At 36.0% G+C, this 22,735-nt stretch overlaps 1 protein-coding gene across 2 annotated transcripts; it reads right to left on the bottom strand.

Annotated features, from left to right (window-relative positions):
- Positions 1–375: 375 nt before the first annotated feature.
- On the bottom strand, positions 376–22,733 carry rnft2 (ring finger protein, transmembrane 2). Of its 2 annotated transcripts, none has more exons than XM_051893617.1 (11): positions 22,593–22,733; positions 20,755–20,832; positions 18,545–18,918; positions 17,237–17,359; positions 16,974–17,050; positions 16,483–16,583; positions 15,484–15,637; positions 6,928–7,077; positions 6,583–6,648; positions 4,065–4,166; positions 376–861 (listed from the first exon to the last, which is right to left on the bottom strand). In XM_051893617.1, exons 1-11 carry the CDS (start codon positions 22,688–22,690, stop codon positions 727–729), a joined length of 1,458 nt encoding a protein of 485 aa, XP_051749577.1. In that variant the 5' UTR covers positions 22,691–22,733; the 3' UTR covers positions 376–726. The 2 variants fall into 2 exon arrangements, with proteins under 2 accessions (XP_051749577.1, XP_051749579.1); XM_051893619.1 differs by having other exon boundaries at positions 21,919–22,605.
- Between the last annotated feature and the right edge of the window lie 2 nt (positions 22,734–22,735).

Raw genomic sequence — 22,735 nt, 5'->3', positions numbered from 1 at the left:
TAATATTTATATTTTATTTTATTTCAGCTTTATTTCAAGTAACAGAAATATTTTTAATATTTAATATTTTTAGATTTAGTTAACAATAATAACCCTGACACAGAGAAGACACCCTAGACATTTAGGCAAATGAAAAAAATAACTTATTCAGTATTATTAATAAATGTAATTATTTATTTAAATCACTGTTTTTTTTGGTTTTTTTTGCTGTCACGATTTTATAAAAGCAATAAACCAATGAGATGATTATAAAGATTTTACCACAGTGAACTCACTTAAATTTTCCATGGTAAACTTGCTCAAAAGCTTTATGTCTTGTGACTTTTCATTTTAATAAACAATTTAGACCATAACAAAACTTTATAAGCAAAAACAGACTCTGGATTAAGTTTAATAGCTTGGATAAACCCAAAAAAAGTGTTACAAAACAATTGATTATCATGCTTAATAATAATAATAATAATAATAATAATATTATAAATGCAAGTTTTACTTGTTGAAAAGCATGTATAAGAAGACAAAACACACTTTTTTAACTCTGTTATCAGACATAATGTTATGGTGCTATTGTACATTCAACAGTGTAACATATTGTCACGCTTCCCTACAGTACACTGCCATGTTTCATCATACAACATTACAAACAGCAATGTTTTATGCCTGGTGAACATGTTTCATCTGATTCAAGTGGACCAGAAAACCTTTGTCATTTAGCTGGGTCTCCGTTCAGTAGATCTGAAAGTGTGCAGACGTTGTCCCATCCTTCCAGTTACGCAGAGTTTCGACCACCGCTGACCGACACAGCGGACACGTTCTTTCACGGTCAAACCACTGGCATAAACACTCCTCACAGAACACATGCTGCAGAAAGACAACACATTTACCACACATTCATACACAGGAAGTCCTTCAATACTGTTTAAAAAGCATCTCAGGATGCAAGTTGAGAGCGCACAGATCTGGAGTGGAATTATTCCCATAATTGCATTTGTGTTATTTAAAGGGGTACTCCACCGCTGACAAAATAGGCTTTCAATAAAACTTGGCTGCCTATACAGTAGAAAGGCAAGAAAAATTTGAAATCGGTGCTACTTGACTAGAGAAAATGGAGAAAAAAGCCATTTGTCTTCCTGTTTGCCAAATAGGTAGGAAAACTTCAACACCCATAATGCACTGTGCATGTTAAACCAAGGCCACTCCCAAGCTGTGTTCGAAATTGCCCCCTATACCCTCATTCACTATTCCCTACATTACTCTACTAATATAGTTCACCTGAAGGAGTGAATGAAAACGAGTGAGTGAACTGACCATATGCACGGAACATACTTAAGAACTTCCGCAATAATATAAGCCAGCTGGAAAACTTCCGGTGAAATGTCACTTGTTTGTGTGCCGGTATCTTCAATGTCCTGAGGTAGATTTAACAGCATCAATAGTGTAATATTTAGTTTATATTCAGAATATAGTCACTTAAATAGTCAGGCCTAGTGTTAATTTAGTAATTCAAACCTAAGACGACATAAAAATAAAAAGATGTGTTCCTCTTCGGCAAAACTCACTTTCATGTGAAAAAAAGCGCCAACATATTGTAAATTAAAGATTTATTGTGCACTTTAGTTAGATTCATTTATTAAAATGTGAGTTTTCACAAGTGTGCCAAAATTATTGAGCTTGCGCTGCACTGACTGACAGCTTCGGATTATAAAGGGAGAGAGCGGTGCTCGCTTTCTGTTTAATTCGTTCACAAGAAAAGTTATTGTTTTTCATGAGACTTTGTGAGTACTTTATACTTCACCTTGACAAAATGTATTTTTAAACCTAGTGATTTTATAATGTTTAATATTTATTCAAAAGCAAAACTGAGTGAAAAACTATTACAGGAAATGGCTAATTAATGCGCAAATAAATGCTCCTCTGCCACCATCTGCTGGTTACAGTGGTAATTAATGTCTTTTTTATTTTTAAATAAGTGTTTTCTATCAAATATTAGATTTCCTACATCTTGAAACGTTCAGTTTTACAAATGGGGACAATCTCAGAAGGATGAACAAATAATGTTTTTGGTCATCACATTAAAAATAACATTTGAAGTGCTGAAAAAAATATTCAAACATTCCCATGGGCTTCGTCTTTATTGCAACCAACAAAACTGGTTTAGTGGTAAATTAGGCAAGTGTGATAACTGCAATAAAATTTAAATACAACATTAAAAAGTTAACCATTGATGGTTTTGTGTCGAGGTACAGCGAATACAAAATGACAGCTAACAGTCACCGGAAATGCCCAAGCTGTCTTAACGAAAACCAGGAAGTAACCGCGCATATGGTCAATTTGGACACTGAGTGCGCCGGAAGGGCTGCCACTTTTGCCTATTTTGTTCTTGCTATTTGATAATCTTTTGAAACTTAGCAAACTGGCAGCTACAGTAGTAATGGAACGATTTATCTTGAACTCTGTCTTGGAAACTGTGTATAAACCCTAATCAATAATAAATTAAAAATGAATTTATACCTGTTAAGACCCTGAGATATTTTGTCTGTATCAACTGTTCTTGTGTGAATACTATCTCTCTCTTTGTGTGTGTATAGACATGTTTGTGTTCCAGGTGGGCGTTGTCTCTATTAACCTGTGGAAAACTGTGATTGGTCCTGCCAAGCACCTGACCCACATATAAGGACTGCCCCAAACACTCATTCTCTGCCTTTGTGCCTCGTTGACTTTGTGCTTCGTGCCATCATTCTTCACATTCATATTCCTTCGCTATTGTTCGTTTCATCATCGTTTGATTGAGAAAGAGTGTTATGCCAGAGAGATTGTGAGTGATTAGTGAAACTGTGAGTGTGTTTGTTTACTGTCATTGTTATTTCTGATTCCCCAGTTTATTTGATCATTGCCCGTTTGACTACGACTTGGATACCGAATCTGATTTGTTTGCTGTAAGACTCTGTAAATACTTCTGTAAATATTCCTGTAAAAAACAAAAAGCTGTTTTTTGTTTTCTTTATTTTCGCTGAGGTAATTTAGTTTATAAAAGAAGATTGTTTCGTTTGTTGTTTTGGCCTAGTCTGCCCCTGACGCTAAACCCTTTTTCATTGTAAATAAAGCTTGTATTACTCGACATCTCTCTGGTATTGTGACTCACTTCCTTCTTTCTGTTACGGCTGACCCCTAGCGGTCGTAACATACCTGTATGATATTACGCTGTACCCACATTGGACCAGCAGTTTGGAAAATTGATGGTTGAATGATTCAGCTGTGGGCACCATCTTCTGGTCAGATACAGGAATTCATTCGGTGTGCCACTTTCACAGTGCATTATGTACATCGGTTGTACACTCATTATTGCATGAGTGCACTCGATAACGTCCACTATGGTTTCGGACACCACTACAAATGGCTGTCCCTTCAAATAGTGCCCTATTTAAGGGTATAGGAGGCGTTTTCGGACACAGCCCCAGTCTGCTATGGATAAGCTTACCAGAGTCAAATACCGCCTTGCTTTAGTAGGAAATACTTCTTAGCAAACTTTTAGTCATAATGGTGTCAACTTGTATTGCTCCCGAGTGCAAGAACTCAAAGAGTGTCTATGTTTAGCAGGAGTGAGTTACTATCGGTTTCCAGTGAAGGATGTTATAGGCAGCAGCTAAAGGCTGCAAAGAATCGTTAAAATGGAGAGAACTGCGCGGCGAAAAATCTGAAAAAATCTGTTGTCTGTAGTCAACATTTCAAACTGGATGACCATGAACACAGTGTTTTAGGCCAAACGGAGGTGAAAGCCCCGGAGCTGTCAAAAGTCATTTGACACATTTTTCAGTCCAGGTAACAAGGAGAATGAGAAAACATTGTTCATATACGTCCAACAATGTAACAATACGAAGCGGGTTGAAAATCGGCAAAGTTACACTTCAATAGATTAGAATACCCTAGATCACTGTACTGACACTGTATGTCATTACAGTACTGACACTGTATGTCAGTCAATATGTGTACTATTAGTAGAATTAGTGAGTCATTGTTTTACCGCAGCACTTTCTGTTTGATTTGAAAAGTTAAAGGTCTTTTACCTGACAGAGCAGAGCGATTGGCTCTCTGAATTCAGCCTGGCAGATTGCACACACATCACCAGCCTCACTGCACTGCTGAGAACTTGCTCTCGTACCGTAACTCTGTGAAACACATGCACATGCGTATATATAAATACAAAAATGTAGTAAAAATAGTAATATTGTGAAATATTATTACTATTTAAAAGACCTGTTTTCTATGTAAATATATTTTGAAATATAATTTATTCCTGCGATGCAAAGCTGAATTTTCAGCATCATTAGACTGGAGGTCTTCAGTGTCACATGATCCTTCAGAAATCATTGTAATATGATGTTTTGCTGCTCAAGAAACATTTCTTATTATTATCAATGTTGAAAGCAGTTGTGTTGCTTAATATTTTTGTGGAAACCATGATACATTTTTTTCAGGACTTTTAAGCGTCTTATTTATAATGGTTTTCTATGGAGAAACACTTACAGTGGGTACGGAAAGTATTCAGACCCCCTTAAATTTTTCACTCTTTGTTATATTGCAGCCATTTGCTAAAATCATTTAAGTTCATTTTTTTTCCTCATTAATGTACATACAGCACCCCATATTGACAGAAAAACACAGAATTGTTGACATTTTTGCAGATTTATTAAAAAAGAAAAACTGAAATATCACATGGTCCTAAGCTGTGACACTCATATATTTAACTCAGGTGCTGTCCATTTCTTCTGATCATCCTTGAGATGGTTCTACACCTTCATTTGAGTCCAGCTGTGTTTGATTATACTGATCGGACTTGATTAGGAAAGCCACACGCCTGTCTATATAAGACCTTACAGCTCACAGTGCATGTCAGAGCAAATGAGAATCATGAGGTCAAAGGAACTGCCTGAAGAGCTCAGAGACAGAATTGTGGCAAGGCACAGATCTGGCCAAGGTTACAAAAAAATTTCTGCTGCACTTAGGTTCCTAAGAGCACAGTGGCCTCCATAATCCTTAAATGGAAGACGTTTGGGATGACCAGAACCCTTCCTAGAGCTGGCCGTCCGGCCAAACTGAGCTATCGGGGGAAAAGAGCCTTGGTGAGAGAGGTAAAGAAGAACCCAAAGATCACTGTGGCTGAGCTCCAGAGATGCAGTCGGGAGATGGGAGAAAGTTGTAGAAAGTCAACCATCACTGCAGCCCTCCACCAGTCGGGGCTTTATGGCAGAGTGGCCCGACGGAAGCCTCTCCTCCGTGCAAGACACATGAAAGCCTGCATGGAGTTTGCTAAAGATGGTGAGAAATAAGATTCTCTGGTCTGATGAGACCAAGATAGAACTTTTTAGCCTTAATTCTAAGCGGTATGTGTGGAGAAAACCAGGCACTGCTCATCACCTGTCCAATACAGTCCCAACAGTGAAGCATGGTGGTGGCAGCATCATGCTGTGGGGGTGTTTTTCAGCTGCAGGGACAGGACGACTGGTTGCAATCGAGGGAAAGATGAATGCGGCCAAGTACAGGGATATCCTGGACGAAAACCTTCTCCAGAGTGCTCAGGACCTCAGACTGGGCCGAAGGTTTACCTTCCAACAAGACAATGACCCTAAGCACACAGCTAAAATAATGAAGGAGTGGCTTCACAACAACTCCGTGACTGTTCTTGAATGGCCCAGCCAGAGTCCTGACTTAAACCCAATTGAGCATCTCTGGAGAGACCTAAAAATGGCTGTCCACCAACGTTTACCATCCAACCTGACAGAACTGGAGAGGATCTGCAAGGAGGAATGACAGAGGATCCCCAAATCTAGGTGTGAAAAACTTGTAGCATCTTTCCCAAAAAGACTCATGGCTGTATTAGATCAAAAGGGTGCTTCTACTAAATACTGAGCAAAGGGTCTGAATACTTAGGACCATGTGATATTTCAGTTTTTCTTTTTTAATAAATCTGCAAAAATGTCAACAATTCTGTGTTTTTCTGTCAATATGGGGTGCTGTGTGTACATTAATGAGGAAAAAAAATGAACTTAAATGATTTTAGCAAATGGCTGCAATATAACAAAGAGTAAAAAATTTAAGGGGGTCTGAATACTTTCCGTACCCACTGTAACTAGAAACTGTGTGTTGCGATTATATTCTGGGTTCATCTGCTAGCCTGTACGTAGTATGCATCTCCAATAAGGTGCATATTGAATTTGGCCTTTTAATATCACTGTCTAGTACTTACAGTAGTACAAACCTGGTAAAATAACTGGCTGGCAATGGAGGAAAGCCTTGTTTTGCCCTCCAGGTGGGCGTTCCTAAAAGGGTGTGACGTTTTATGTTTATGTTTTTCAATATTTTTAATGTTTCATAAAGTGTACAGGCCATTATTATAACGCTGATGCACACACAAAGTGACACTTAAAGAACCAGAAGCCAAAACATTTCTGGAGCATCTTAAGTGACATTTCCAAGTCAAACTACTGTTTTAAGTATTGTTTATTGTTATACATGTACAACTGTTATATGTATTTGTTTAGAGTTCACTTTAATAAATGCCTCGGCAGAGGACACAGCACTCACCTGTGAGCTACAGAGAATGGCGAATGCTTTTCGAATGCCAGATATTCTTCCACACAAATCAAATGACTGGAACAGAACAAAATTGCAAATTTAACACCACACACACTCGTACAGAAAAGATCGGCTGAATAATGAGCTCTGAAAAAGACATTTTTGAAAGGCTCTGAAGTGCAATGCCACATGAAATTTATCTCATGCTCATAAAGGTCTTTTTTTATTAACGGTTTGAAAAATAAAACACTACAACAAAAAATAATCTTTTAATTTTTTAAAAAAAAAACACCATAATCGACAATGACATCCTCATTAACGTTACAGGGAAAAGGCGAAAATCAGATAGACTACCTTACAAAGACTGTAAATGATAATCAGCGTTGCCCCCAGGAAGTAGCTGCTGGATGGATCTTCACCCATGATGTACTTGTACCACAGCTGGATGGGAACCAAAGCTCTGAAAAGTTGACTCAGCTCCTCTATGAGCAGATAAAACTTCCCCTGAAAACAAATCACACAGAGATACAGATCTACATCCAAAACTCTCAAACTAAACCGTTGATCAAGGCTCTGAGTCTCTGTCCAGATATGAACAAATTCTTTTGAAGTAGTAGAGGAAGTCAGAGGTCAGATGTGCCCACAAAGGTTTCAAAAGCTTCAAATCAAACAAAATACTTATATTAGTATGTCTATATTTCAGATCTCTAATCACTGTGGTGTGAGATATCTATACTGTGTAATTTAGCAAACTAGTAACATTGTCTTAACCAATGAGCATCCAGGACCAGGACTATCGGTTCAATACTTAAAAATTAATCATCTGAAACAATATACTTCCTTACTGTGAAAAACTCATCATATTCATGAGGCTTGTGTGTGTGTGTGTGTGTGTGTGTATACATACATATATATATATATATATATATACAGTCAAACCAAATTTATTCAGACACCTTGAACATTTCATTCATTATATCAATAAAATATGACAAGATCTCAGAGTTAAACTGTGTCAGAAAAAATTAATCTTAATTATGTCATATAACACTTAAGCAAAACATGGTCAGGTCAATGTGTTTGAATAATTTTTGGTTCCAGATTTTTTTTTAATCAATTTTACTGGTAGTCCACCGTATGAAGAATTTTTGGGTATAATATGTCACAGTTTACTTTATTTTGCCATCCTCACTTACATAAATGAACTATAGTGTCCTGCACCTACTAGTAAAAATATATCAAAAATATCAAAAATGTCTCAATAATTTTATAATATATAGTCTTAATATATACAGACTTACAGAAAAGTAATACACAAACAGAAAAATCATACAGGCTTATCATAATTAAAAAGTAGTCATATAAAACAATGTACTTATTTACATCGTATTCATGAGGCTAGTGGAATAAATATATGTAATCATCTGAAACAATATACTTACACATACATATTCTTGAGGATTGTGGGATAAATATATGTTTTGTTCATTGGATAAAACAGCTAGCATAATAATATCAATGACAATAAGTGTATATTATATTATTATTATTAATATTATTCATTAAATGTTTACAAACCCAAACAGGCTCATTTCACTATGATGCTTGTAAGATTTCCAGCTATGACGGCCAACTGTTTAACACCTTTACAAACTGAGCGATACCGAAGCGCCGGCATGAGACGACAACACTGAAACAAACTACACATCCTTCCTCTAGCTGAATTTGAACAAGATCCCAGTCTCATCTCATCTGTTCATTCATTAACTGTGAACATCTTACCCTCAAGCTTTAAAGATGCTGTGACATGGAGGGGGGTGTTCCTCTACCGAAAAATGGCCACAGTCCAGCGCTCTGCGCTCTCCTGGCAATTTCACTGCGCAGCAAACAAAACTGGCAGAAACGCAGTACACCTGCTACCCACATAAAATATAACAAGCCCACCCTACACAATCCCTAATCATAACATTATAAAAGTAGCGGGATAACTGTAAAACTCATCTAACTTCACTGTCAAAGGGCAACGCTTTCACGCTGAGCTACATCATGCAATGAAGCCTGTGTCTACACAGATAATGAACGACAGGATAGAACACTTCAAATATACTGAACAAAGCTTCCTGCTTAAAGCATAGACAGCTTTGTTGCTTATCAAGACAAAAACAGCCCAAAAAAAAAAAAAAAAAATGCACCAGATATATAAAATGCTTTGCAAAACATGCTCCCATTGTGAATTCTCTTTTTTTATTCATTATCTAAATTAAAGATATTTCATAATGTTCTATTCTAGTCTTTTTTAGTTGGGTTTAGTGCCTCTGCAGACACCATAATGACCTATAACTGTCAGATTATGCTTTTGTCGAGTCGAGTGTGGCTGAATGTGTAGCTGATATGAAGTAGTTTTTGATCAAAAAGCCTGAAATTAAGTTTGAAAACACTGAACATGAAGGAACCAACATCTCTAAAACTTAAAATGGTGATTACACCAACATCTACTGTGATGGAAGAAAAATTCAAAAACTATATTCAGGGCCAGGCAGAGCATTTATTGTTTTATGATATTTATAGCTACTTTTGTAATTGAAATAAGTTGGCAAAGTAAACAATAATGGATGAAATTATAAAATTAAATCAACATCCATAAATGTTTATAGTGATAACTTATTTAAAGTGCCCCATTATGCTTTTTCGAATGTTCCTTTCATGCAGTGTGCTATATAGCTGTTTGTGAACGTAAAAGGTCTGCAAAGTTTTAAAGAACAGAGAGCACGACAAATAAAGTTATTGCAAAGTTTTCAACTTTGATAATAATAAGAAATTTTCTTGGGCATCAAATCAGCATATTAGAATGATTTCTGAAGGATCATGTGACACTGAAGACTGGAGTAATGATGCTGCAAATTAAGCTTTGACATCACAGGAATTAATTACATTTTAAAACATATTCAAATAGAAAATAGTACTTTAAATTGTAATTCTAGTTCACAATATTATGGTTTTTACTGTATTTTTAATCAAATAAATGCAGCCTTGGTGAGCATTCTGGTTAATAACTAATCCAAGATCCACAATCATCTTGTGAAACTCCAGATGAATGTCTGAAGTCATAATCACCCACATCAAAAGCTGACTGCCTGACACTACTCACAGCACAGGATGCATAATGACTTGTTGGACTCTACCTGACAGCGATTAATCACCCTGTTGGGGAGCTTGCTAGCTGAGTGACGGAGATCTGTAACCTCCGTACGCAAGCAATTTATCTTAGCCAGAGTCCCTGCAGCCCTATACTCGCTCACACTTAGTGATTAGACAAACTGGAGCTGGAATCCATCCAACTACTGAAAAGTTGGGCCAACTGCATCATGGGGGAGCAGCACATTCCCTCTTAGTCTTAACAGCCGTGTCCGTGACTTCAAAACAACAATAAAGAAAACAATTATCAAACACAGGTGGAGGTCCTCAGGGTGGGAAACTGCTTAATTTAACAAAGGGCAACATTAAACTTTCTTTGCATCTGTTTCTCATATGGGAGGCATGGGTTTGAATCTGACCCCCATTCCCATTAATTACAATACACAAATGATGTATTCAAGTCATGTTATGACATTTATAAGATTTTCTTTTAGCTGCAAATTTAGAAATAATTGATATTGGTCATAATCAAGTCTTAATTGTGAACGTTGACTGTTCAGTTAGGTTGTATGCATTTTGTGTACTGTTGATGAAGAAACGAGATCAGGCAGAAAATAATACTCAATTACCTAGTTAATGAAGCAACAAGTTTGTGCAACAAAACAACATTTGCCATCCCTGCACAAAAGGATCAACTACAGAAACAATGCACCACTTGTTATTCACTAAAAAATGAATAAATGACAATTTCAGATAACACTAACTTTGGATTGACATAAAAAAACAGTCAAATTGTATTATTTTGTAATATTAATTGCTGCCTAACTTGTGTCTCGTTGTGTCTGCTTTAAAGAATATATGGTGTTAACTAACCACATAACATGTATTATTGTTACAATGCTTGTCTTGTTTCCTCTGTTTTGTGTTTAAGGAATTTTATTTTGATATGTATTTTCTGTTCCCATTGTTCCAGTGTTTCACTATGTGTTTAATTCCTGTTTGCCTTTGTTCCCTTTGCCACCTTGTTTGTTGCCATAGTTAACCTTGTATGCTCCCATATTGATTAATTACCCTCACCTGTCCCTTGTTAGCCCCTTGTTATCTTGTGTATATATACCCGTGTTTCAGGGTCCATTTAAAAATGTAAAATGTTTTATGCGTTTTGGCCGTTCATTTACACGACATGCGTTTTGGGGGCCTGAAAAAAAAAAACTATTGAAAAAAGTTTTTGAAAATGATACGTTTTCGTTATCGTCTCCGTGTAAACTCGAATTTGTGAAAACGGTGACGTCATGCACGTGTATTAAATGTTTAGTCTATAGCCGCATAGTTTTTCTTTATAAAGTTACATCGCCAACTACTGGTCTGGCAGCATAACAGTGTTGTTAGTCATTTTCGTGGATCAGTGTGAACAGGGATCGTTTTGACAACGTTATCGTCTGTACATGAAAAACAAAGGAAAAACTTCAATTTTTAGTACATTGTTGTCATGTAACTGTACCCTCAGTAGTCTATTCTGTTTTTGTCTTTACATACCTCTTGTAAAACTGTTGTGTGCATTGTCTTCCGCCTTTTTTATGTTTATTAAAGTTTTTAATGCTAAGCATTTATTGAATCAAGAGTACAGTAAAATCAGTAATATTGTCAAATGTTATTACAAGTCAAAATTACTTTTCTATGTGTATATATTTTAAAATGTAATTTATTCCTGTGTGAATTTTCAACATCATTACTCCAGGCTTCAGTGTCACATGATCCTTCAGAAATCATTGTAATATGCTGATTTGCTGCTCATGAAACATTTCTGATTATCAATATTGAAAACAGTTAAACAGTGAAACCTTAGTGCATTTTTTCCAGGAATCTTTGATGAATAGAAAGTTCAAAAGAAGTTAAATGAAATATAAATATTTATAACATTATAAATGTCTTTACTGTTACTTTTGGTCAATTTAATGCATAATTTCTTTCTTACTGAATGGTAGTTTATCAACAAATATGCTTACATATAAAATTATTAAAATAGTATACAGTTGCACTATTCTGCCAATAGTAAGTCTGGCCCAGTGTCTGGTGAGTGTCCATAAACCAGTGGCAGCAAAACGTGGAAGACCCAGTATGTCTCCAGAACCACAACCGCATGCCCACAGACCACGAGTTCAGGATGCAAGGCCTCTACATGAAGTGCAGTATGATATGGTTGACCACATGCCGAATTATGATGAGAAGACAGAGGCCACCAGATGCAAGAGGCCATACTGCACAGGGAAAACACATGTATTCTGTGACAAATGCAACATCCACCTTTGCTTTGTGCCACACAGAAACTGCTCATCACAAATGAGAGAATATATGGGAATATCCAGCAGATGTATTTTTGTTAATTTCCATTTGTTAGTAATTGTGTGATCTCTTATTAGCTTACAATGTTAAAAGTTAGCAATGTGTTTGGAAGTTGATAACTGATATGCAAAACTGATTTCTTGGGGTTACATTGCCCACAATCATCCAACCCATTAAATCCGCCAACGTTCTATGTTAAAAACATGGCATCTTACGTTCATTTAGTCATGGCGTCCATTGTAATGGACATGAAAAGATACCAATAAAAACATGAGTTATCAAAAATGTTTTTTTCCCCTTTATTTCTATGCTGGAAGGGAGTAAAAATCAATTAGGAAAAAATTTTTTTGCTCAGCAGAAAAAAATCAGGTCTGAAGGGGTTAAAATAACCATGTTCTATGTGCCTACGTTGGAAGTAGACAACAAGGCCACTCAGTAGGTTTTGTAACAGAATTATTGATTCCTCAGTCCTCATATACGTGTGCACTGAAGTGTTATGGACAGTGTGAGTTCATACTGACATGCACAGGCTTGCTGGAGCAATTATGTGAGAGGTTATACTGACACGTATGGATGCATGTGTTGTGTCTTTGTAGTTGTGGTGATGCTGGGCATGGAAAGTCAGTGGAAAGCCTAACACATTGACCATGACATCATTGCCTGAAAGTGTGCCACCTGGGCTTGATACAAGAGGTGGAAAGAGTGTGTTTGGTTTCAGGGGGTGGGTATGGAGATGACTGGGAGTTGAAGTTAATAGCTGGAAGTGTAATATGGGCAGGAACAGCAGTAAGTTCCTGGAACAGAGCTTCAGAGGAACAGAAACTGTGCAAATCAGAATATCCTAGCAGATGCAGATGTAAAGTGTGCGTGTTTGAGTCAAACAAATGGCTTGGAGCGGGATGCATGTGTTTGATTCTTCTATGTTAGAGAGTGTGATGTGTTTACAGAGCAGTTTCTGCTATAATAGACTCATACTGTCACTCCAATGGATTGTGTAAGAGAGTGTGTGTGTGTCTGCGTACATGTGTGTCCCTCAGAGAGGTGACCTCATCCTAGCCCCAGTGGGCCAATGAGCTCACACACCGCCTTTATAGCAGCCAACCACGCATGAAGGGTGACACTGCACACTATTTTGTTTTTTTCACCTTATTAGGTTTAACTTGCCAGTTGCACCCAGTTTGAATTGGTGCTTTGAAACTGAATGGAGCTACCAGGGATATCCTTCATGATCATAATCTCATCATGCTATAGCTGCACGGTAAAGCATTAAAGGGATAGTTCATCCAAAAAAGAAAATTTGCTGTTAATTTACTTACCCTTGGGCCATCCAAGATGTAGGTGTCTTTTTTTCTTCAGTAGAACAGTACAGAATACTTGTAACTGAAACTGTGGTCCTTTGTGATTCATATAATGCAAGTCAACAGCTAGTCAGCTACCATCACTTTGAGTCAAAAAAAAAAACATATGCATATGTCATTATGCGACAAGAAGCTCTCGCTCCAGACTGCAATGAAGGCCCAGACCAGGCACAGACCGATTGTTACACTTCATAAGACCTCAGTGTATTGTCAGGAGCCACGGGTATTAATTTTGTTTTGCCTGTGGTCTTTTTGACTCTCAAAGTGACGGTGGCCATTGACTTGCATTATATGAATCACCAAAGCTAAAAATCTTCTTAAAAACTACTGTTCTACTTAAGAAAAAAAGACACCTACATTTTGGACGGCCTGAGGGTGAGTAAATTAACAGAAAATTTTCAGTTTTAGGGAAACTATACCTTTAAAAGATCACAATCTCGATTCAAACACCCATGCGATCTCTTTCCTAAATGATGACGATGCGTCTATCAAACCGTTGACATTCAAATCTGCGTTGGCGCTGCTGCTGACCTAGAGAAGGCAGAATGAAACAGCTTCACAGTCTTTTCAACCACACAGTATCGTTATTTCTGTATTACAAATATTCAAATTATCATAGAAGTACTGGGATAAAAGTTTATATCTTGGATTTAAACACTGATGTCTACGGAAGCGATCAAAATAGAGCAAATCCTTTTGAAAAGAACTTGGCACCTCAAATAATGATTTTATCAATTACATCGTTACACCACTAGAAAAATGTATGTCACTGAATCATTCTTTCAAGAGATTCATTCCAAAACGCTGATTCATGCAGTAATGAAATAAGTGAAGAATTCATGAGTGAGTCATTGAATCATCCATTGAAACTGATTTTTTTAAAATAATTAATTCATATTAATTAAACATTTTAAATAGACTGCAGCAATTATCATTTTATCAGAACCTCTAGTAAATTACATTTTATTTTGTTTAGTTGTCTCTTGTCTGTTCAGAATCGTGATCTCCACTTGAAAAAAAAAAAATGTGATTCTCAATTTATCTATCAAATAATTTACAATTAGTTGCTAGCTAGCAATAGCACACTTGCATGTAATAATATAACTCACAAAGAGACTATCACTATACATCTGCATGTGCTTAACATGCCGTATACATATGCTGTGTCCGAAATCAAATACTTCCCTACTATAAAGTATGTGAAAAACACTATGCTAAAAGAGTAGTGTGTTCAAATACATAGTATTTGAAAAAAAGCAGGCAATAAGTCCCCGGAAGACCCTTTTACTATCCCATGAGGCCACTGGAGAGCATTTATGAATGGCAGTGAAGTGACGCAACTGACGCTGGTAGGTCACGTGACAGTAGTAACATGGTGGATGTAGTACATCCAAATTTCATTCCTACTACCCATATTCATTCTATATATAACATACTTTTTATCGAAAGTAAATTCAAATTTAAATGTAGTACCTATTCAGACAGTATATGATTTCAGACACATATTCTCATTATTATATTATATATTTTTGCAGTCCATCCTTGACGTAAGTACGGCATCTACTCTGCACCATAATAGTAACACTTGCAAAACTCCAACATAACAGAAACCCCTTTAAATCTCAACGTAACAAATTAAACACCAACACATTTCTCCCTATATTAATCTTGTGCAAAAACACACAAATTCAAATTCAATATTTATTCACCTTAAGCAGTCTGATGCAAAGCGTGCTGGGAACTAGAACTCTGCTGTACTCATTCAGTTTAAGTTCAGCTTAATATAATCAGTTATTGAGTTCACTTCACTTTTTTCTATTAAGTACAATGAACTTTCAGTAATATTTAAGTGAGATAAACTCATTTCATTCGGTTGATCTCAATGTTTGGGTTTACAGTGTGCATTTTACCAGATTATTGTAGAAAGATTAATATATATATATATATATATATATATACACCAGTATGGGCATCAGTTATTAAAAATGACATATTGGTCAACCAATATCCAAGTGACATTTTTATTGTAGGACTGTAGAAGAATAATGTGAAACATGGTAAATTGTCGTCTTACCCTGGACTTGAAAGCGAGGATCATTTTAGGCAGGAACAGTATGAGGCATTTGAGCTCGATGGTGAAATATTTCAGCACAAAATCTGTTATTCCAACAGCCCAGATCAGGTCAAAGAAATCAAAACTGTTGATGTTTGGCTTAGCAAAAATAAGGCTGGGGGAAAAAACATGTTATTTTTGAAATTTTTTTTAATATCGTAATTTATAATAATATAATTTGAATACAAATAATGTGATTTATATAATATACATTTATAATATTTATTTAGGATACACTACCATTCAAAAATTTGGGGTCAGTAAGAAATGAATACATTTATTCAGCAAGAAAGCAAGTGACAATAAAGGCATTCATAATGTTACAATAGATTTATATTTCAAATAAATGCTGCTCTTTTTAAACGTTCTACTCATCAAAGTATCCTGAAAAAAAAAAAACTTTGAAGGTTTCCACAAAATATGAAGCAGCACATGTTTTCAACAATGATAATAATAAGAAATGTTTCTTGAGCAGCAAATTAGCATATTAGAATGATTTCTGAAGTAATGAGTAATGATGCTAAAAAAAATTCTTTTAAAATATATTAAAATAGAAAACACTTATTTTAAATTGTAATAATATTTCACAATATTACTGTTTTTAACCATATTTTTGATCAAATAAATGCAGTCTTAATGACCCCAAATTTTGAACGATAGTGTATAAGAAATAATAACAAAAAACTAAAAATGAAAACAGTGAATGCTTTAATTTAAGAGCTGGTTCAAATGTGAATAATGAAAAATGATGGGAAGCTAAATACTCACAAATGCTGATATACACAAACATAAAATGAGAGATCACGCTGCAAAATGACAACATGAAGTAAATGAAATTTTTCAAACGTATAAAGCAAAAAACATAACATTCTTGGAACATGCAAGATAACATAAAAATAGATGAATGTTTGATAAACATAATCAGTTATGATGGTGACTCTGAAACTAATGAATCAATACCTGTTGTGAAGTTCCTCAACACTGAACGTGTAGTACACATATACAATGTTGCCAGCGAGAAAGATCATAATCCAGAGAGTGGTAAACACAGACCTCTCCTCCTGAAAATACATCCCATCACAATGAGACACGTACAGCATGTACTAAGCAGAACAACTGTTCATTTATGAATTAATACAGCAGTGTCATTCTGGATGGGAACAAATTAAAAAGAGTAATGTTGAAAGCACAAGATCATTGTGTTTACACTCATCAGTTATTTTAAGTTGTAATACTGTACTGTATTTTTGATCAAATAAATTCAGCCTTGGTAAGCATAAGAGATCTTTTTAAAAACATAAATCATACTGACCCCAAACTTTTAAACGGTATTGTATATGCCTTGCTTGAGGGCAAATGCAAATGTTTCATAATGTATAAGAGTAAATGCAGGAACCAGAACAGCCAGTAATTTAACTATATTATAAAACAATAAATCAAACATATCTCACTCGCAATGCCACCTGATGCTTCAGCGTTGAGTTAGCAAAGGCAAATGTGCTGATCATTCCAATGCAAACAGCAATTCCTGAGAAATACAAAGAGAACCATGTTTTAGCAACTTGTATTTTACATACCTTCTGAAAAGACACTGTAGTTATTAAATTGGGTCCAACATAATAAAAAAAAAACATCAGTGATTAGTGGTGATAACAGCTGTGATTTTGACTCATGCATTCAACAGCAAAGGCAGCTCATAATATATTGAACCTACCGAGCTTGTGCTGAAAGCAGACTTTAGCGAGGAGAATGAGGATAAAAGGGAATCCTCTCTGAAGCCATGTGACCACAGCCTTGAGCTCAGAGAGAGCAGGAGCGGGTGTAGAGGCATCGTCACCTGGGAACAAGATGGTATGTAATAAGTTTTGAGGTCTGTAATTTTTTTTGTTGTTGTTGAAAGAAATGGATGCATTAAATTGATCAAAAAATGACAGTAAAGACATTTATAATGTTAAAAAAAGATTTCAAATATATGCTGTTATTTTGAGCTTTCTATTAATCAAGGAATCCTGAAAAAAAGTATCATGGTTTCCACAAAAATATTAAGCAGCACAACTGTTTTCAATGTTGATAATAATAAGAAATGTTTCTTGAGCAGCAAATCAGCATATTAGAATGATTTCTGAAGGATCACATGACACTGAAGACTGGAGTAATGAAATCAGCTTTGCATCACAGGAATAAATTACATTTTAAAATATATTAAAAGAGAAAACAGTTATTTTAAATTCTAATAATAGGAGACTTCTTTCAAAAACATTAAAAAGTCTTACCGACCCCAAACTTTTGAACGGTAGTGTATCATTACACTGTAATTGATCATGTCAAATCAAGTCACCTTTATTTCCACAGCGCTTTATACAATACAGATTGTTTCAAAGCAGCTTTACAGTGATAAACAGTAAAATACCAATTCAATAATGCAAAAAGAATTCCATTCTGCTGTAAAACAGCTCAAAAAAGACAATAGTCAACAGTCATTATTCAGCTGAAATCAGTTCAGTGTTGATTCAGTTTGGTTCAATGGATCATGTGGTCATTGGTTTTGTAAACACTAGTGTTGTCAAAAGTACTGACTTCAGTACCAGGTCGGTACTGAAAATTTAAAAATGTGATGCTTTCAGCGCTGTTGAGCGGATTCGTAAACAACTCTGATTGGCCATTGTGTTCACGCACTCATCGGATATGTCTGTTATTGGCTACAATGATCAACGCTTCAAAAACATGTTATAAATAGTCATCAATGACTCTCCTCCCCGAGCGCTTACACAGATACACACAGGAGTGTTTCAAACGCTCCCGCTTTCAAATTCAAACACTTCCGTGTGCTTTCAAACACTCCTGTGCGTTGATCATTACAGCCAATCACAGACATATCCGATGAGTGCGTCAACACAGTGGCCAATCAGAGACATTTACGAATCCGCTCAACAGCGTTCAAAGCGTCACATTTTTAAAATTTCAGTACCGACTTGGTACCGAAGTTGGTACTTTTGACAACTCCAGTAAACACAGCTCTCACCTCCATCATCCCTGCTCCCGTGCCTCTCAGCAGAGGTGGCCGCATGCAGGAGAGAAGAGCGGTGCTGGCCAGAGTGATGATGATGGTGGTGATGGTGATGATGGTGCTGAGGAGGGCGTGGAAGATAAGGTTGGTTCTCCGTCCGATGAGAGCCTTCGTCCCTTGACGAGGACGCCATCTGAATGAAGACGTCCGGTGGAGAACCCAGAACCAGTCCCGCAGCCTGGAATGGAGCTGAGGACACGTTTCCTGCAGAGACGCCCACCAGACCAGAGAAGAGCTGCTGGGGCGACGTAGGAGAGTCTGGCTTCAGACAGTCAAACACTCCTCCTTCATCAAGACTGCTCTCTGAACCGAGAGTTTGACTCCTGTTCCTGCAACAAGACAAGAAAGCCGTCTGCCTTTACACTAATGCACATTTTCGACTGGATGAGTAGCACAGGGCTTCTTTTTTTTCTCTTCCAACTACATAAAAAGTCAACGTTATTGTAATAGATGATAATTATATAGAGATAACTGGACAACATAAACAAAATGAGGTAACACTTTACAATTAGGTTTCATTTGTTAACATTAGATAATGCATTAGCTAACATGAACTAACAATAAACAATATATTTTTAAAGCATTTATTAATCTTTGTTAATAGAAATAAAAATATTTATTGTTCGTTAGTTTGTAGTTAGTTGTTAGTTTACAGTGAATTAATTAACTGATGTTAACAGATACTTTTTATACAACAATTTTAAATGTGTATTATTGTTGAAATTCACATTAACTGAGATTAATAAATGCTGTAAAAGTGTTGTTAATTGTTAGTTCATGCTAACCCTGTAAAGCCTGACATAATATTTGTCATATGTCATATATATATATACAGTTCATTGAAACTTTAGCAATAGATGCTATTTACACTAAGTGAAAATAAAAAATATATTCTATTTACACTAAGTGACTATAGCAGCATTTTCTTAGCGATATGCTATTTACACTAGGTGAAAATAGCGATAGATTCTATTTACACCATGTAAAAGTATCAGTTCTTTGCAATAAGAGTAAATAGTAATTAGATGCTATTTATACTTTATATTGGCAGATATTATTTGCACCTCAGTATTTTTGTACATTAACAGGATGCAATATCATAGAGTGTATATGATTATATTTATTAAAATTATTAAATGGATGCTGGCTTATTGGGAGAATAAAAAAACCTCCCTACATCTTCCCCTAACCCCACCCAATAAACACTTTTAATATTATCAAACACTCATTTGCAGTTCATTTCCACTTTTAAAACATTATTTTTATTGAAAATAAACGCAAGCTTGGCAAAAGGCGGATTCGAAACCGCGTCGATCGCGTTAAAAGCCAGGTTTGCGAGCCTTACTCTGTACTGCTGCGCCACTGAAGACGTTCAATTCTGCGTAAATAGCGCAAATAGTGTAAATAGCGTTTGCTAATAAGGGACTCTATTTGCACTTAGTGTAAATAGACAATCCGAATTTTAAAACTAAAGTTTGCATATGTAACATATTCGATACATCTGGCTTTCATGGCTTATGCAGTATGATATAGGAGAATATATGTGAAGAAAAACACCTACATTTTATTCATGTAGTAGATTGTGTACAACAGGTTTTTCAGCAAAGGTATAAGTCACCTGCATTTGTGGTCTGAATCAGAATTGAAAAAATCTGATTTCATGTGTTTGTTTGTTTTGTGTGTGTGTGTGTGTGTGTGTGTTTCAAATTACTATCTGGATAAAACCAGGATATGCAAAAAAATCAGATTTTTGCTGGCAGTCTGAACATGGCCTTAATTTTCCTGGTATTTATGCATCTGTATTTTTATTCCTTGTAATTGACGGGACATATACGTATGTGTAATTGTGTATGCATGTTATTTTTCTCATTTTTGTATTTATATGTGTTTATATTGTCTCTTAGTGTATGTTATTTTTGTTGATGAGCTCACCAGGAAAAAAAGTATAGACAACTAGGTTGTTATGGCAATAAATAAATAAATAAGTGAAGTGTTACCAAAATAGAAAAGTGGACATTCCGATGTGAGGGAGTTCATCAAGGGAGGGGCAACCAACATCAAAACCAAATGCTGGTGTCCAGATAAATTGATTTTTTTTAGTAGGGTGGGAATAAAATTAGACTTAAAACTGTAAAGATATTTAGAATATACGAGTAAAACCCAACCTTTCTGGCGGCATGCCCTCAGTGTTGCTGCTGTGGCGTCTCTGCATGGCACCCACTTTATCACCAGGAGCTCCAAAACTGGGGAGAAAAGAAAGACAGATTTATGATTTAAGAAAAATGTACTTATTACACTTACATAAAACAATTAAAATAAAATTGTGCAAAAGGACATTGTATATATACAGCACATAACAGGATATTGTGACACATAAAAGCATGAACAGTACACATACTATAGAATTGGAAATGTTTAGATGATGAAATTGTGATATATATAAGAGATAGTTCATATGACTTCATTTCTTCTGTGGAACACAAAAGGAGAAGTTTACCAGTTTTCCAATAATGAGCTGCTTTCTTCGATGCAAAAAAACTAAACTGTGACCAGGGGCTTCATACTCCATGAATGACATTTAACAAAAAATAGTAGCAGTCCATATGGTTTTGCACTATATTTCTAGTCTTCTGAAGCCATGTATCTTTATGTAAGGGTCAGGCTGAAATTTCATTACTCGCTGAAAATCTTGCTTGACAGCAAAAGTCACCTTTCACTTTATTTTTAAGAGCAGCTTAAACATACAACTATAAATAACTCCTATTGCGTTCCACAGAACATAGAAAATCATATGCATTTCGCAAGACACAAAAGCGAGAAAAATATGTAAAAAAAAAAAAAAAAAAAAAAGTACTATGGTAAATATCTGTAACAGACAGACAGACAGATAGATAGATCCTAGACACAGACAGACAGACAGACAGATTGTAGATAGATAGATAGATAGATAGATACTAGTTCCTAGACACAGACAGACAGAGAGAGAGAGAGAGAGAGAGAGAGAGAGAGTATAGATAGATAGATAGTTACTAGTTCCTAGACACAGACTGATAGACAGATAGACAGACAGATATATAGATAGAATGAGAGTATGACAGACAGACAGACAGATAGATAGACAGTTCCACAGTTTCACAGATTTAATTTTCTGTTGTTAATTTTTATGACAGTTGTCTAGTAACTATAGTAACAATAGTATTTTAGGGCAAACTAATATTTCTACATTTTGGAACAAGCCCTGAATGAACATGAGCCTATCAGTGATGAATACTGCTTTTTTCGGTTTAAACGTCTATCTAATGTCTTAGAAGCGAGCAGAATTATCTTACCTTCATCTTAGCTTGCAACAGGAACGCGCAAATGAATGTTTAACCACTGTTTTTCGTGATTTTTTTTAAACATAAACCCTTAAAATCTGAAAACATCAGTCAATGATACAGATGATACAGAGCGGATGTGAACCGATTTGTTTCCGGAAGTACACACGGTGGGCAGCCAATCGCTGCGCGGCGTTGCTCTGCATTTCCGCATGGAAAGAGCTGTTGTTGTGCAGCTTGATTTCTGCAACTCTTAAGTATTTAAACAATTTACGATCTAAACAAATAATCTTATCACATTCCTGTGCTCGTGCATATTAGATTAGATTATTAGATTAACGCCGTGCACGTTTCAGTCGGTTTGATAACAATCTGTTTTTGTTTATGTTTTTGCAGCTACATCTCTCAGTATGAGATATATCAATGTATAAGTCTCCGTCCAGAACATTTCATGCATAAAATGGGTTAAATGTCTCTACAACTCACTGTTTGTCCAACTAACGACGGCAATCGATCTCTACTGGCGGCCTGTGTCGGATAACGGTGTCGTATAATACGTATTCTTCACGCGATCTCTGCCAGTGACAGTGAGTGTTTTTAATGCAAGAGATGCCGTGTTAAGTAAATCAGCTGGATCTCTCTGTCTGAGATCACTAGTGCTATTTATTTAGCTCCATCACATCTACCTGGACCTGGTGCACATCCAGAAGAACGCCTCCATGGTGTTCCGCCGGCTCTTGCGCAAGCGTTGGGTCCTGGGTGTCGTGTTCGGATTGTCGCTCATCTACTTTCTCACCAGCACCCTCAAACAGGTAATTGTGTTTTTGAT

This window comes from Ctenopharyngodon idella, chromosome 5 (genome assembly GCF_019924925.1).
Source record: "Ctenopharyngodon idella isolate HZGC_01 chromosome 5, HZGC01, whole genome shotgun sequence".
Taxonomy (NCBI): Eukaryota; Metazoa; Chordata; class Actinopteri; order Cypriniformes; family Xenocyprididae; genus Ctenopharyngodon; species Ctenopharyngodon idella.
This window is presented reverse-complemented; position numbering and strand designations above follow the sequence as displayed.